At 48.9% G+C, this 16,233-nt stretch overlaps 1 protein-coding gene across 1 annotated transcript; it reads left to right on the top strand.

Moving 5' to 3' along the window:
- Positions 1–968: 968 nt before the first annotated feature.
- On the top strand, positions 969–10,540 carry LOC112978196 (transmembrane protein 47-like). Its single transcript, XM_026091460.1, has 3 exons — positions 969–1,164; positions 9,004–9,144; positions 10,359–10,540. Exons 1-3 carry the CDS (start codon positions 969–971, stop codon positions 10,538–10,540), a joined length of 519 nt encoding a protein of 172 aa, XP_025947245.1.
- Positions 10,541–16,233: the final 5,693 nt, after the last annotated feature.

The raw sequence follows: 16,233 nt of genomic DNA, 5'->3' as shown, positions 1-16,233 counted from the left end.
CAGAGCTGCTGCTCTTAACCCTTTGAAGGCTCCTGACTACATAGCCTAGTCCTATAAGGATGTTTTCAAGAGCTCTTCACCCTCTGTGCCAGATATTGGTGATGCCCATAAGGCAGCAGACATGCTTGAGAAATCTGGCCCTGAAAAGCTGGTGGTACCCTCTGTGCCTCAGTTTCCCCTAGCTTCACCTCTAGACTAAAAGAGGGGGATTCTCTTTCCACCTGGGAGGTCCCAGGCAGAGCTGGGAGTAAGTGCATTGCACCACAGATCTGGAGGGAGCCCGTTGCGTGGATGCACAGTGCTGCATGCAGCATACCTGGAAGATGGAGCCATGTTAGACATGCTGCACAAGGCACATGCAGGCAACCTGCTGCATGTGCACATATGCTGCTGAGCTACAGTTATGCCTGCACAAGCGCACCATTCATGAACCTGTCCAGGTTCCTGTGTCCCTGCTGAGATGGGGGCCAGGGAGCAGAGGATGTGGCTGCAGGAGAGAGGGAGGACAACTGACACAAGAGAGCCCTGTTCCTGTCAAGGTGGGTTGCCCAGCCCAAGTGATTATTAACAAGTAATCCTGGCTAGGAACTGACCTGCTGTGCGGCGCCTTGCCAGTGGTCTGGAGAGGAGGGCAAGGGGCGTGTGTGCGCATGGGAGGGCCTGTGAGCAGCCGGTTCACAGGCAGGCTGCAGTGTCCGTCACTTCCCCCAAACCCTGGTGGCTTTAGGACCGCGAGGCACACTGGCACGCTGGAGAGAGTGAATGGAGTGGAGCTGCCCTGCCTCCACGCTCCCCTCCCAGGACTGCTTTGCTGACTTGTCTGCTCTGATTCAATACATGCTGCAGGGGAGCTGGGCCAGGGAGCTGTGTGTGCCCAGGGCTGCACAGAGTGAGAGCACCCACAAACTTTGCTCAGTGCCTCTGCCCCAGCCCTGCACTCTCAGTCCCTGGGTGTCCTGGTTGGAAGAATGTCCATGGATGAGGTGTACGTCTTCCATCCCTTCAAACTCATCGCCCTCTGCTGCATCTTCATTGGCTTGGTGCTGGATGTGGTGGCCCTCCTGAGCCCTGCCTGGGTCACCTCGGACTACTACTCGCTGTCCTTATGGGAAGTGTGCAAGCAGTCCACAGACATGTGGCACTGCCTGTCCACCCTCAAGACAGGTGAGAGATGGGGACATCCTGCTTGGGGGACAGGACCACCAGCATGGGCAGTCAGGCTGGGTCTCCTGCTGCCAGTGTTCCTGCCAGAGCTCTCCCTGGTGCACTTACCCCCCTCAAAATTTGCATCCAGGATGACTTTGGCCCTCTGTCCTGGGCTCTGCTGGAAGGGCACCCAGCTGTGGAGCTTGCCAGTTTGTGAGAAGGGAGTGTGTGGGGGAGGAGATGTGCCAGACTTTTCTTGATTGGAGCAGAGCAGACAAGGCAGAGGAGAACCAGGCTGGACGCAGGTATTGTCTCCCAGAAGGACTGTACTGCAGAGCCCCTAACAGCCCCTCCGTGATGCCGAGCAGGGCCATGCTCTCTGTATGGGGGATTTTCAGGATTTGGTCTCTGTTCTGCTTGTGTTCCTTTTTTGCTGCCCTGCTAGTGGCCACATCCCGAGAAGACACCTGTCCCCTCACCTAGCCTTGCTCCCCTCGGCTGCTGTCCCTGCCTCTGGCCCACAGATGAACCCCTGTTGGTCTAGGCTTCTCCTGGGCTGTGGGAGCTGGTCCAGACCTTGCAGGGAGAGAGCAAACACAGTGCAGAGGGAGGTGTCATGAGGGGAGTGCACGAGGGAGGCGAGTTAGCAGGAGAGACCCAGGTGAAGGGGTCAGATGTTTCCATCATGCAAGGCAGCACGGTGTAGTGGGCAGAGCTCTGAGGTGGGGGTGGCGTGTCCATCCCTGGGGCAGCTGCATGGTGCTCAGCAGCTCAGGTCTCCGTGCTGCTGTTTCATCTCCTGTAACAGTGGAATAAGAAGACTGACCCTCTTCTTTGGAAAAGGATTTTGCAGTTTCATGGGCAAGCAGGGCTAAGAGAGGGTAGGCCAATGGTTACACAATTTTGGGTTGCTTCCAGGCCTGGCCTCAGGCTTAACTAACAAGCCTGATAAGCTTGGCACATGCACTTGGCTGGGAGGCAGTGTGCACTTCCCATTAGGCATCACTGCTGCTAGCCAGGCTCTTACCAAGTGGGTCTCTGTGTTCAGGCCTACTCCTTGCACTGTCAAAAGCTGGTGAAGCTTTGTTGGTCTGAGACATTGTGTGAGTCTTGGAGTGTGGCACATGCTCGTGAGGAGATCCGTGCATGTTCTTGGACATGGAGCTCGTAGTCATGCCCCCACCATCCAGGCTGTGCTCCAAGAGTGTCAGAGATGGTGCTGCCAAGTTAATGAGTGGCTTTTGCCCTCCACGGATAAGAGTGAGCTCATGTAGGAGGTTCCTGCTCATTTATTGTGAGTAGGAGGATAGAGCCAAGGGAGCCCAAGCTTAGGCCAGCCCAGCAGGCCAAATGGCTCAGGCCAGATATGCTGCTGGGCTGCAGGAAGTTGTTACCCCAGGGTGCCTTGAAAGGTCACTCTCCTTTGAAAAAGAGGGGATGTAGATAGTCATCCAACAGCTGCCTTGTTTCTCCCACCTGCTGCTGCATCTGCTTGCCCCCTTAGGCCATCTGTGACTATCGATCAGCGAACAGGACTTGGTTTGGCGTGTTTTCCTCCTTGCGTTGTAGCTTTTGGACAGGGATACAAACAGGAGAACTGACTCACTGCTTCCTCCACATCTTTTTACAATAGGGACCTGTTTTAGATACAGTAAAACCTTGAGACAGAGTTTTCAAATACAATGTTTCATGGCATAGCAAATCTTCATTAAGAGCCAACACATCTGCGCCTGCTGGGCTTGGTACAGGTATAAAGTTGAGATGGAGAGACCCCTTCTTATACGAAGAGTGTGAGCTGTGTGCACTCCCAGGACAAACCTGAGCCCCAGTGCCAGAAGACGTTTGGACCATGTGGAGACCTGATCCTCCCAGACAGATTCTCATGCTTAGAAGAGATGCCCAGCAGATGGCCACAGTTGCACCATGAGATGGAAATGGACCAGATGAAGAGGCAGTGGAAAACTCCACTTGCTACTGGGGTCTCCCCACGTCTGCATTTGCAGCTGTGTGTCACAAGCCACAACTGTTTTACTGAGTATGCATTGCTGGAAGGGGAAGCAGAAACTCATCCCTCAATCCCTGCCTATGCCCTTCCCTCCTTGACACCAAAATCCCACAGAAAATGAGTTCAACGGAAGTGTTTGCTATCTGGACTTCCCCTCACTTTCATCCCCCACAGGGGCCTGGTCTCCTGTCAAGGAGGTCACTGGATCCAGGTGACTGACAGCACAAGCAGGCAGCTTCAGGACATGGTGGATGTGTTCATGTCGCCCTTCTCAGGGCTCACAATCCAAGGAGAGCCATTGAGGGGTTCACTTGCCCCAAACCGTGGCACATGGCAGGATGTTTAGGGGAAGTTATGAGGAGGTAGGTCTATGCTCATCCTCCCAGCCAGGGGGGGATGGGCTAAAACTGCAGCTCCGAGGGCATTGTTGCAGAGCTGAGGGAGAGAACATGATCCTGGTCTCTGCTGCAAGCTGCCATGAAGCTCAGTGGCTTAGCTATGCCAATAGAGTCAGTTAGATCGGGGGTGCAGGTGTCTGGGAAACCCCCTCCTCATCTGCCTCTGAGTCGAATAATGGCTCACAGTCACTGCCTTCTGCCCTCAGCAGTCAGAGGGATTTCAGCTCCACTGGAGACCCTTGTCGATGAAAAACCTGTATCACCTCTCTGTGCTCCTTCCTGGTGGCTTGTGGAGGTCACTGCCCTGGCAGAGCCAGGATGGCAAAGCGATGGCTTTGATGCTCCAGGCAGCTGGGCCCAGAGGATGTGGATCCCTTCCACCAGCTCATCTCCTCAGTGAGGCAGGGGACAATGGCAGAGCTGCACGCAAGGCGGTGGGGAGGCAGGCAGGAGGGCCAACGCATGCTGTTTACTTCTATTTTTTTGTGCCATCTTTTGTTGGTAACAACTCAACTAGGGAAATGAGGCCACATCCCTTGTTCTTCTGCAGGCAGGGGGTTGTGCAACAGGAGGGCACCAAAGCAGATGGGGACTCACTGCACGTGCTGATCTTTCCCTTCGCAGCTCGCCCTTGTGATTTATACTCCAACTGCCTGTCTCCATTCCCCCCAAATTAAAGCAAGGCTGTATAGCCATTGCTGGGAACAGAAGGCACAGAGGAGCTGATTTCAGCCTCTTTCCTGCCATGATCTGGTTGGGAGAGCTTCCTCAGGAGCTGCTTGTTGATGTTCAGCCTGCTGGAGATGCCTGGGCTGCCTGGATGCTCTGGTGAAAAATGTCTAGCCACTGCATATGGCTCAGTTTCACATGAAGGGTCTTCACTGTAGGCAAACTCTGAGCAGGAGACTCAGCTGTGACCCTTGAAATCTTTGTGGAGCTCCCAAAGGAGAGGTCAGCTGCTCATTCACCTCTTAGCCATCCCATGAGTTTGCCCTGTATCCCTAGGTGGAGTCATTTAAGGGAGGTTTGGCTGAAGTATTTCCTCCAGGAAGGCAGCTGGTTGTGATATGAAGACCAGGGAGAAACAGTGTATCCAGCACTGTTCTTGGTGGCTTCTTCCAATAGTCCATCCCCTTTGCTATCAGAAAACGTAGCTCTTAATGTTTGGCATCAGCCCTGACAGCTGGGTCTAGATGTGCTTTTCCCAGAGGGATTTCAGAGCTCACTGGCACCAGCTTGTCTTCCCTCCCCATGAAGGTAATTAGCCATTGGATGGGAATCAAAACATTTCTGGGTTTTCCTCTTCCAACAAGTTCTGCAGACAGAGCTCAGATTCTCTCACTGCATTTTCTTCAGCCCTGGATTACTTTTATGCATGTGCTTGCTCCCACAGCAAATTCTCCTTTGGATTCCTGGAAATGGTAGAAATAGCCCCTGCTTTGAACAGGCAGGTGTGGAGGAGCATGTGGCCTTGGCAGCAAGGCAATTCTTGGGCTGCTGCAAACAGATAGTATTTGGGATGCCAGCACGTGAGCAGACAGACATGACTCATCTTCCCCCATATACCCATGTATTCTGCCTAGTGCCTGCAGTTGTGCCTGATGGCATGTCCCAGCAGAGATTTTGCCCTGTTTGACATATGTGTGGTACAGAGTGGTATCTGAACAGGGCACTCCACTCCCCCTTCTCCCAGCCAGAAAATTTTGGGTTGGGTCAGATGGTCCGTGATGGTGCAGGCACAAGAATGCCCCATCCTCCCCAGACAAGACGATGCATGCCAGATGCTGGAGGAGCCCTGCCTGCTCTTCACAGTGCCTGGGGCACAAGGCAGGGAAAGCTCAGGTCAGGCTGCAGAGAAGCAGGAGGCAGCTCAGGCTCCATCTTTTCCAGGAATGAACTGTTTTCCTGGACAAGACAGGTGTTATGCAAGCCTGTTATAAATGCCCCCACTCAGCCCAAGTCTGTTCCTCATTAAGCAGAGATGAAGTGTCTGTCCCATATGACTCTGCAGCCTGGCCCTCCTCCTTTCGCACGCTGGAGTCTCTTTGCAGATATACAGTTGAATGGGGCTGCCGGGTTCTACAGAGAGCCTCAGCATGCTCTCCCTTGGGGGTTTGCATGTGATTGCTGGTGCCCTTCCTTGGGACCTCAGCTCCTTATGTTCCCTGGCCCTGGTCCTGCTGCACTAGGTCTCCAGTTTGTTTTTCTTGCTCACCAGCTATCCTGCTTCTCTTTCCAGATGCTGCCATTTATGGCTGAACAGCAACAGTTGTGCCATCCCACAGGGAGGTAAAGAGCAGCTGAGCTTTTCCTGGAGGTTCTTCTCTGGCTCATATCTCCTGTCCTAGGTCCTCTCCAGCCCTAGAGTTAGTGCAACACTATTTGGGGTGCTCTGGCCAGATGAGGGCATGTGTGAGATGCAGGGTTTTTCTCCCAGCATCCCAGGCATGTGTTTTTTCTGCAGAGGGAAGGCTGGTGATGGGTGCATAGCTGAGGACAGCTGTGCTGAGACGTGAGCAGCCATGCTGTGCCCTCATTGATACAATAGGTACCTGCATCACCTCTCCTATGCTCGCATGACTTCCTTTTGCCCACAGACATAGGTGCTTCCCAGGGCAGCTAGCCCATCTGAAGGATGGGATTTCAGTGCAATGCTTAAAGTTCTCTTGTTGCATGTGTGGGATGGTTGCAGGAGGCACATGGTGCTTGGCAGGCAGCTACTGTGTTGTGCAGGAGTGCAGTAGATGCAGTGGAGGTCTTGGCAGGGCCATCTGCACTGTGGAAACCTGCTTCCAGCATGGCAATGGCAGCCCTTCCTAGCACAGCTGCACTCTCTGTGGGCAATGCTCTTCCTGCTATTGCATTTTTCCCTGTTGCTGAACCAGCAGTGAGAGCCTGGCAGGTACATGATGTTGATGGGATGTCTGGCCAAGCTTGGGCTGGAGGCTCTGTGCATACCACATCACATCTTGCTGCACTTGGGACATGTCTGGGCAGACTCAGTCTCCTGATGGTAGGGCTGACCCTAAGGGGATTCTCAGGTCTTAAATGTCTTGAGCTGGACCTGCCAGATCTTCCAAAGGGAATATAAGGTGTCCTGCCCTGTCACTCCCCTGTCCCTTTCCATCACCTTTCAGGCTGCTGCCCCATCTGTTTTCTGCCAGTGTGGGACTGAAGTTTCTGGGGACACCACCATGCTATTTACTACTGATTAATAGGAGTTCTGGGAGAAGTCCTTTGTTGTGGGTGACAAAGGCTGGGTGAAAAGCCCTGCTGTTTCCAGATGCTTCACTTGTTTGTGGGTTGTTTGACTTTTCTTTCCCCTCCTCCCTGCACAAGCTGCAGGCTGTCCTGGGCTTAGCTCCCAGTGCAGGGTTTCTCCTCCATGCATTGCCCCTTGGGCTGACTTTTTCCCAGACTGCAGCCTCCTTCTCCTCTTTGAGGTGGATCTGTGCCAGCCTTGCTGCTCCCTCCGCTGCCAGCCATCCTTTGCAACAACCACCAATCTGCGGGGTACCATTCTGCCTGACTTTCCTTTCCCTCTGCTCTGTGCTGATGCTGGTACCCTACCAGGACACCCACAGCACTTTGCTAATGCAGTTGCACTGTTGGCAGGGCCAGCCTAAGTCATGTTCATTTGGAGCCAGTTTACATTCACTTCTGATGCTGTCTCACATGGTGCGGACATGAGCTCGGGCTCTAGTATGGAAAATATCAATGGCTTAGTTCATTTTCCCTACTTGCTGCCCCATTTGCTTGGGATGGGGATTCTCCTTTACCATGTGCACCATCTCTGAAGCAGAGATGGTCAGAACCCTACACAAGAAAGAGAAAAGAGTGGTAGGAAGTGCTGTTGCTTTAAAAAGCTGGACACGTATGAGCTGGTCCTGGCTGTACTCCCGGAACGTGATTCCCGCTGGGGTGAGAAAAAAGATCCTTTTATCCATACAAATTGCCATTCCTCAAGCATTTAGAACCAAAGTACTAGTGTTAAACCAGTTATCCAGTTCAACTTGAAACATTCCTGTTCAGGTGTGTAAGACATTGCCCCAGTCTAAACCTCTAAATATTGTGCATTTATTTAGGTTAGTCATAGGAACACAAAGAAACTCCCTTATGCACTCCCTACTAGGAGAGAAACCCCTTTGCTTTGCCTCTGTTTCAGCCACAGGATGTGAGCTCTGGGCCACAAGGTGCTGAACCCCTAACGATGCTGATGGGAAGGGCAAGGACATGCTCCCAAGAGACCCCAGTGCTTTCTCATGTGTTTCAGGTGTTCAACCCCTGCCTTGGTGTCAGCTTTGTGAGCCCACCCCCTCTAAGTGCAAACATGTCCCAAAGTTTCCTTCTTCCCTTGGGGGATACCAAAGAGAAACACTTCCCTCCACCACCTCCCTGCTGTCACCTGGCCATTTGGCTGCTGAGCCACATGAAATAACAGCATGAACAACATACAGGGTGAAGCAAGTCATCCCAAATAACTTGTCTCAGGGCCTTCAGTTGCCTTTTTCTCCAAGAAAAACTGGATTTTATTTGTATAGTGTTTTTTTGGCGAGTATGTGTGGGAAGCTGTGAGCCTACTGGTTTACGATTCACTTGAAAAAAATCTGAATTCAGTTCCTTTATGGAAAGAAATTAAACATTATTATTTYTTTTTTTTTTTTTTTTTTTTTTTTTTTTAAAGCTAGGCAGAGTGTAGGCGGACTCCAGTGGGACCCAGCATTCAAGGTGAAAAAGGCCTGAAGGCTGAACTCACTGCCGGCCCAAGAGATGTTTCTGATTTAGTAAGAGGAGTGGTATACTCTTCCACCAAGAGCTTGATTCACAACGTTCTGGACAGGACAACATTCATAATGTCTCCTCCAGTTTCTTAATGCTGTTATTGCTCTGTTCATTCTGAAGTTTCCATAAAAGGGCAGTTTATGAAATGAGCTATGTAAGTCTGGTCTTACTATCTCTGGAAATCCCAGTACAAAGTATACAGAGGGTTGGTATTTTTTTTTTCTATTTGTGTTTTATTTTCAAATTACCTGACTTAGGCTGCAGTTTCACAATATGCTGAACCAAAAGTTCCAATGCTCTGGTTTTCCGAAGAAGACTATTTCTGCTGTCACCTTCCCAAGGATGTGAGAACCACCCCCAGTTTCACATGCTCTCAGATTTTCTGGTTCAAATTCCCACAAGCTCTCAGTCAGAAGTCCTTCCAGGAGTTTTCCTTCAGCAAACCCCCACTCACCAAAGAGCCTCACTTTCAAAATGGGGAGTAGGTTTTCCATATGGGACATTTGAGGGGATGAGCAGTTCTAGCAATAGCTGGTTTGGCTATGGAGATCACAGGAAAATCTAGGCAAGGGATGCTTGCGTCAAATTGCTTCTGGAATAGTCTGAAGGCCTGAATCTAAGTTTTGTCATAAACCAAAGGTTTCCCTCCAAATTGTCTCTTTTCTACTCTAGACTGGCAAGTGGCTACACTGGTGTTAATTCTGACAGCAGCTACGATCGCTCTCCTGTCCTTCCTCATCTCTCTGATCTCATTCTGCTTGGAGATCTACTGGCAGTACTACAGAGTGGTTGCTGTTCTCCTTTTTGCTGCAGGTACCTCTATAAATAGATTATCCTTTGGCTGCTTGGATTCCATTTCAAGGGATGAACTCTCTCCTGACTCATTTTGTACAGTTCTTTTAAGTTCACAAATCAGGGCAGGGTTTGGATTGGTTCCTAAAAAAGGTGTCTCCGGGCTAACTGAAGAACAGGAGCGATTCACATTTCATTTTTAATACTGAGCTGTGGCCAGCTAGGATCCTGTATCCTGGGATGCATTGTCCTTCTGTGTAGTATATTGTTTTAAGCTAATGGCATCAATTTGCTCCATTTATACACTAGAGCCAAGCCATGAACTTTCTTGCCTGTAAATGGGACAGCTCAGACTTGATCCAGCAGTGAAAAGCTAACATTAGGTTTCCTGGGGGAAGCAATGAACAACTTGAGACACAACCCTTCAAAAACACTACTGTTTTATTTAGCAGAAACCTCTCCAGAAGCCACAGGACAGTTGTCCTAAGGCAAAGGTGTCAGGAGCATCACTAAGAAGTGCTGCGGTATTGTCCCATCCACTATACCTATTCTCTAGGCTTGGTGGGTCAGTCACAGATTTGAAAGTATAGTAACTTCACTCTGCAGTTAAAGGAGAGAGCGATAGGCCTCAGTTCTGTGTTTATATGACTTTTTAAAATATTTATACCCTTGCCAGAGGAAATTGTTTGCAGTATATGTTTCCTATAACACTGTGAACCCAAAACCCGGTAATGCTGTGGACATGGGTTCATGAAATTAGTCAGGGCAGAACTATCAGTTAATGCAAAATGGATTTTCCAAGGTGGAATACAGAAATAGAAATAAATACTTTTTAATAACTTTTGCCTTGTTGTAGTAGTAGAACAAGTTAGGGGCAAAAAGGAGGAGATGTAAATCCAGTTCATCCCTTGATTTTGGTTTTATGCAGCTGAAAATTCACAGAGGCTTTAAAAATGATGAAGAAATCACATTGTGGGTCTGTCCCAGGCCTTCCTCCACTGCTGTTGTACTGAATGTGGCAGCCCTCTATGTGCTTAGATGGAAGGGGAAAAAGGGAAGTGGAGTGAAGGCTGCCAACAGATGACTGCAATTTTCCATGCCTCGAGTATCCATATTTTATTGGAATCCTTTGTTAAGGGGAAGAATTGCAAAGTGATACATGCTTCTGGGCTCTCTGAAAGTGTAACACTTTTTTTTTTTTGCTTCTTCCTTGTTTTTTTTTTCCCCTGTCCCAGTGGTGCTGCAGATCTGTGCCTTGATTCTCTATCCTATCAAGTTCATTGACAGTAGCATGCTGAGGAGTTACCACGAATTCAACTGGGGCTATGGCCTGGGCTGGGGATCTGCCATCTTCATGCTGGCTGCAGCCATCCTCTACTGCCTACGCACAGACATTTATGAGGGTGCCTTCTACTAGGCAGGGGAAGCTAGCCACATCAGATTACTGAACTGTAACTAGATTGCCCGGACCCAGGTGGGAGGGGTGGGCAAGGGTGGTTATGGGGTTCTTGGGTATTTTGGAGCATCTGTTTCCTAAAATATTGAAGAACGAGCTTGGCAGTAAGTAAATTGTGTTTATAAACAAGATGGATATGAAGATCTGACATTCATTAAGGGATCAGGGCAATGGAGAAAAGTAGGTAATAGCTCCTCAGAATAATCAGCTGGTTTCTGTATCCTCATGGCTTGATCTGTTTTTCTTTTATTGTTATTATTCTTATTTTTGTAACACAGGTTGGGACAGTGAGGTGACTTTAGAAAGTGATTTTCATTGTTTAATGAAGGAACTCATTCTCATTTCTTTCCTTCTGACATATTTATCACATTAATAGCAACTTAGAAATTTGTAACATGGGATTGGGGTTATCTATGCACATGAGCAGAGAATGAAGGTCACAGGGAAGCCTGGGTGCAAGGCTGAGAGCTACTGGGTCTCTTGGTGGCTGCACTCTGCAGACTGTGTTCTGATGTTGAGAAGAATAAATGAAAGATCCTGCCTCAGTCTGCATGCGTATTTTCTTTTAGAGATCTTTAAAGGATCAGGTGACTTTGCCACTAGCAGTTGGGAAGAGAGGTCAGAGTTGAAAAGGTCTGGGATATAAATAAGCAGGAATTGCAAATTTAGCTCTTTGGACTAACCATATGCAGCAGATGAGACAAATGGTTGCTGCAAACTGTTCAAGCCAGAAATACTTTGAGCCTTCCAAGCCCAGATTCTTTGCAATCTTGTTGCCCAAAGGAATCCATGATGGAGAAATCTGGAGTCCAGCTTATGGGGGCTCAACTGTGCTGCTAAAGCCAATGGAAGAAATAAAACTGCTCTAACATTGGGAGAAGTGTCCTCTGTAGAACCTGTCTTGCCAAAACCCATGAGCTGAGGGAGCTGAGTTTGGTGGGGAGAGTGCCTGCACTGGATTCGGACCTCCATCTCTCTCAGCTAAAGCTCTCTCTGAAGCTTTTTATAGCTTGCACTGCCAGTCAGCTGCAAAGTGGTGGTGTTGAAAAGGTACTTACTTGCCTGTTCTGAGCCCATATTTCAGAAAGCTCTCCTGTGTTCCTAAAGATCCTCATTTCTCATCAGCCCTTCACCCTGTGAGCAAGCAAAAGTTCCTGCGAAGTCCTTTCTGCTTAAATGCAGTGCCCTGCCTTCCTGTGTATGCAGGTATGGGGACTAGGTTTTGGGAGCAATTTCAAAAACCTATTTTTTTCAAAACCCTGTGTGCTTACAACACAGGTACTCAACAGCAGCATAACACAGCAATGAGCTAGCAGAGAATCTTCCAGTCAAGCTCTTGAGAAAGCAATAACTATAAATCAGTCCGTGGCAACATATGAAAGGGGTCCTGTGAAGCTCATCATTCAACTTGCATTATGCTCTCCCAGATTTGGATTCCATGTGTTTTAACGCAATGGCTTTTTATGACCTCTCTGAAGCAAATCTTCCAGATGCAGCTGGCTTAGCAGTTCTCTGGCCCAGAGCAGGGGAAACCAACAGCCCCATCGTGTGGTTATGGAACACTCTACTGAAGACAATCAATGTGCTCTAGAGAGCACAAGTGACATTTCCTCGGGAAATGCACCGTTTCCATTATGCTAGTAACCACAAGCTGTGCAAATACCTTGGACAAAATAGTCTGGCTTCTGGCAAACTTGTGACAGCCAAAGAAGACAAACAATGGAAACGCAGAACATAGCATCGCTCAGTGGTTGCTGTAGTTAAAAGCAGGCTCAGAGGAACCTCCTTTAAATTTCTTATCTCATTGTATTCCTATTATTAAAACTGTAGATCATGAAATTAATCCTTGCCTCTCCCCACTCATAGCGAAGGTCTTTAGTAAGGATTTACTGTCTTATGCTCCCATCTCAGTCACTGCATGGAGTGAGTTGTGGGAATTTCTGAATGTTGGGAGTCAACAGGAAAATATGTGTTGAGGTCTTGTGTTTAAATCCGAACCTTTAAACATCCCTTCTCTCTTCCCCCTCCCCACCATTGCTCTACACAAACAGTTTTGTTCTGAAGCTTTATTCTAAAGATAAGCTTTAAAACGACTCATTTTGCATGGGAAAGAATTGTGTTGTCAAGGCTTTCCACACACCCCTGCCCCAAAGTTTTATTTTCTCTGCACTGATGAAAAGATCCAGAAGAGCCTGATGAGTTCAGTGAAGGTAACCAGAACATGAAGTCATTGATCAGAATATGCCTCCTTGCTATTCACCAGCCCTGAACTCTGGGGCTGAGCGCATTTCATGGTTTCCTGGTTAATCAGTGGTTACAACATGTATAAATAGAGTGAGCAGAACCAACCACTCCAATTTCCATACATTCTTGCTAATCTTTTTTTTTAAGCCATCAACACTAATGAAATGACTGGTGATAATGACTGGCATAAGGTCAAGATTTACAAATCATGTTTTTCTTCTAACTAGATAGTGTTCCTTCTCATAAAGTGGTGGAGCAGGTTTGGATGTGTGAGCTTCATTGCATATTTCCGAACCTCTTGCTCTTGGCTGCTTTTTTTTTTTTTTTTAAATCTAGAAATACCTGGCTTCTTAGTGTGTTTGCTTGTTTGTTTCTGGTAAATGAAGTGCAGTCTTAATAATTTAAATCTTAGGCTTACTGATACTTTAGTTCTAGAGCACCTGCTACCCCAGAGTTTCCACTTTTCATGGAAATAAAGCTCAACTGGGCTACCTGTTCCCATGAACTGGGATAGCCATTCTTTTGGCATAACTTGCAGAAAGTCCACCTCCTTGACCTAATGAGAAACAGTACTAGCTGCTATCTGGGACACTGTTGGTATACAGTGTGATTAACAGGGACACAAGTAGTTCATGACAAGTATATGTCAGCTAATCTGCTGTGAATTTCAAAGCACTGTTCTTGAAAGCTGCCAAACACTGAGGGAGACACTTTCCATTGCAAACAAGAGCACAAAGCTGGGCTGCATAGGGAAGATTTCTGCTAAAACTCCTGGGCTGTGAAGGGATGCAGAGACCCAGGACAGAAGTGATTTTGCTTACATCCATGTCTGTCAACATCTGTGAAGGACCTGAACGGAAACAACTGGCAAATCAATGCCACAGAGTGAGAAATAAATTGACAAGACCAGCAACGTACAAAGTTTAGGAGGAAGGGACATTTTTGCCCTGGCTCCTTTCAAGTGATGTATTTTACTGTTCTAGTTTTGGAATGTAGCTGTGGGATTGCTGGCTTACACAAACCACTCGTAAGCTCTGAGGGAGCCTTTCCGTTCCTTGCGCAAGTTCCAGACCTAGCAATTTGAAGGTACAACTGCCAGCGCTGCCAGAAGATTTCATGGGCCAAGTTTTAACAAGTCCTGACTTACAGTTTGTTGTAAGTACATGACTTTGGGTCTCTGTTAAGCTGTGATTACACAGAGAATGCAGATGAGAGGAAAGGTTAGGGCACATGCAGAGATTTTTCCAACCTGTACCTGCTGTAATCTAAGGGTGTGTAGGTGCTTAGATATTACAGGGGAAAGTGCAAAGGCTGTATACAGATCTAGATAAGGCCACCTGCATGGGTGTTTCAGCATTGTCAGGGAAATGGAGAAAGGAGCTTTAAATCTCCCTTTGCACTGTCAGCTACATGCACACTGGTCTGTCTGAGGAAGCGCTGAGCACAGCAGTGCTTCTAACCCGTACCAGAGTTGGTCGTAGTGTGCAGTCAAGGTAGACCTGTCAAAGGAATGGAAAAACTGGGACAGGAAAATCAGCAGGGCATAAAAATTTCCCTTGTTCATCCAAGAGTAAGGGACACCCCTACCTTTTACAGCTGGATGGGATTTTACAAACTTTGCAGAGGTTTCTGTTAACTAACTAAACCAACTAAAGGATGAAGAAGCTTTCTATGATTTTCTAGGGCAAAGGCAACTAACTCCAAACAGGGAAAGAAACTTTTCCTGTTCTTTTCTTCCCTCCTCCATCCACATTAGGAAAGAAAAAATGTCTCTTGGATAAGAGCTTGTAAAAAAGAAATATTATCAAGATGACTTCCCCTTTACGTTCAGCCTAGGTTTTTATGGGACAGAAGTCAATCTAGTATCCTCCCAGGATGTGTATGCTGAAAAGTATTTTTGTAAATACTGACACGTTGGCTTTGCAATCATGAAACATTTTCATAAGGAAAGGAATATCTGCATCTTCCTTGCTTTTCACTGAGAATTTAATCACCAAGTATGAGGAGGAAAAGAGAGGTAGCAGAGCCAGCTCAGATGCTGTGTAAATGCTTGTTTCAGAAGACAGCATTTTTTTCCAGCATTACCAATTCTTATAACTTTTGCTTTGAGGATAATCCAGTGCTCTTTAGTTTCCAGCTCCTGTAATCAAGGGCCTTAAGAATCTCAGTGCTTGTTTAAAAATAAGTATATTAATTGCCATCTTTTATGAGGGAAGAGCTTGAGAATGAAGCTCAGTGTTTAAAACATACAGGATCGATATAATTAGATATCAAATTTAAGCTAATCAGCTTTAAAATCCTACAGATTGCTAATATCCACTCTGCGTGTAGAGCTAGACCTTGAGGACAGGCTTTTAGATGTGGACTGGCAATCTGCACAGTACATGGAAGTATGTCGTCCTCCCCCTAATACAGGACATTCCTGTAAGCAAGCCAGACGTATTGCTGATGCACTCAACCACAGTGCCTTATCGCAGCTCAGCCTGAGCAGCTTCAGGCTTCTTCTGAACGTTGCCCAAGAGAGCTTGTTGGTGAAGACCTTTTAACAGGGTCAATTGCTATCCTAAATGCCCTTAAAAAAAAAAAGTCTTTCTTCACTAGGCTATTTTTAAGCTCTGGCTAATTACCCGTTAAGTTGCATTATTTACCCCTCCTCATGAGCTCTGTCCCTGCACTAAAGAGGTGAATTTCCACTCGGTGAAACAACATGGTACAATTGCATCCCTGGAGGGGCCACCAGTAGCAAACAGAGAACTAGTCTTACTCGTGTCTAACAACACGGAGAAGCTCGTGCACAGCCTAGCCGCGCGAGAGGCTTCCCTCAAGTGGGCTCCCTCCGCAGCGGCAGCCGCTGCGCTTCAGCCCGGCCGCGGGGCCCCGGGGCAAGGCCTGGCGCCGGCGGGCGAGCGGTTGCTGGATCAGTATCAGGCCCCAGGGATGCCCCCGCAGCCCTAACTGCCTGGGGCGGCTCTGACTGGCGGCGGCGAGAGGGAAGAGCCCCGCAGGAGCGCTGCGGGAGGCGGCGGCCTACCGCCCCCAGGGGAGCCCGGCGCTCCCCGGCTAAGAGAAGAGCCGGGGGGGGGGAGGAAGGCGGGGCACGCCGCCATGACAGTTTACACTGCGGGGGGGGGGGTGGCGGCAGTTGCCACGACAGCTCCGCTGCTGGGGCAGCACCATCCCTGGGCTGGGACTGCCTCAGGCCCCACGGGGCTTCCACAGCAGCAGCACCCCGGGACGGCGGAAGGCGCCGCCGCGGCGCCCCGTGGCTCCCCTCAGAAGCGCCGCGCCGCGGGCGGGGCCGCGCCTGCCCCCGCCCCTGGGCGGCACCGCCGAGGCGGCCGCGAGCGAGGGGGGGGAGGGCAGGCAGGAAGGAAGAGGGTCCGGCGCGCTGCACTGTGGGTGCCGCCGCC

This window comes from Apteryx rowi, unplaced genomic scaffold (assembly GCF_003343035.1).
Source record: "Apteryx rowi isolate R43461 unplaced genomic scaffold, aptRow1 scaffold_901, whole genome shotgun sequence".
Classification (NCBI taxonomy): Eukaryota; Metazoa; Chordata; class Aves; order Apterygiformes; family Apterygidae; genus Apteryx; species Apteryx rowi.
Note: the sequence above shows the minus strand (reverse complement) of the source record. Positions and strands in the feature narration are given on the sequence as shown.

Bases quoted from the DNA above. Each gene is read 5' to 3' on its own strand.
- LOC112978196 (XM_026091460.1), top strand. From the start codon at position 969: ATGTCCATGGATGAGGTGTACGTCTTCCATCCCTTCAAACTCATCGCC. The intron at 1,165-9,003 runs GTGAGAGATGGG...TTTCTACTCTAG, and splicing joins CCTGTCCACCCTCAAGACAG to ACTGGCAAGTGGCTACACTG. The intron at 9,145-10,358 runs GTACCTCTATAA...CCCCTGTCCCAG, and splicing joins TGTTCTCCTTTTTGCTGCAG to TGGTGCTGCAGATCTGTGCC.